The sequence below is a fragment of the Penaeus monodon genome, chromosome 33, assembly GCF_015228065.2.
Source record: "Penaeus monodon isolate SGIC_2016 chromosome 33, NSTDA_Pmon_1, whole genome shotgun sequence".
NCBI classification, from domain to species: domain Eukaryota; kingdom Metazoa; phylum Arthropoda; class Malacostraca; order Decapoda; family Penaeidae; genus Penaeus; species Penaeus monodon.
The window spans coordinates 26,191,295-26,191,701 of record NC_051418.1 but is presented as its reverse complement, the minus strand read 5'-3'; the positions used below and the strand labels follow the sequence as shown (position 1 = coordinate 26,191,701).

General features: G+C 45.5%; 1 protein-coding gene across 1 annotated transcript in view; it reads left to right on the top strand.

Moving 5' to 3' along the window:
- The first annotated feature begins 53 nt into the window (after positions 1-53).
- Positions 54-407, top strand: part of LOC119593903 (NADH dehydrogenase [ubiquinone] 1 beta subcomplex subunit 2, mitochondrial-like) — an 8,010-nt gene continuing 7,656 nt past the window's right edge. Inside the window, 1 exon segment of the mRNA XM_037942926.1 lies at positions 54-214. Coding sequence (XP_037798854.1) covers positions 129-214 — 86 coding nt within the window. The 5' untranslated portion in view covers positions 54-128.

The window sequence follows — 407 nt, the reverse complement described above, 5'->3', positions numbered from 1 at the left end:
CCAAGCTAACTAATATTCACGTCCATTTTCTCATCGAGGCGCCATCTCTCGGCCGACCCGAGCATCACCAGCTGATCGGCCAAGAAAAACACTCTCTCGGAAAGTCGGGGATTCATTTTATTTCCAAAATGTTTCCTGCGAGGAGCTTGATCAGGGCCGTCCCTGCACTGAGCAGAGGGTTTGCTACATCCCTCCCTAAACACGGAGCAGGAGCGTAAGTGAATTGTTTTATTTGTGCCTTTTTATAGAGGAATTGCCGGGATGATCCGGTCGGAGTTGGTATAGGAATTGAGAAAAAATATTTCTTGCAGGGAGCGTTTTGTTTTGGTTTTAAGAATACGTGGCGTTTTGACGGTAATTTTGGAATGGTTTCACAGTGCCATTCTACCTTAGGATTATTATGTTCC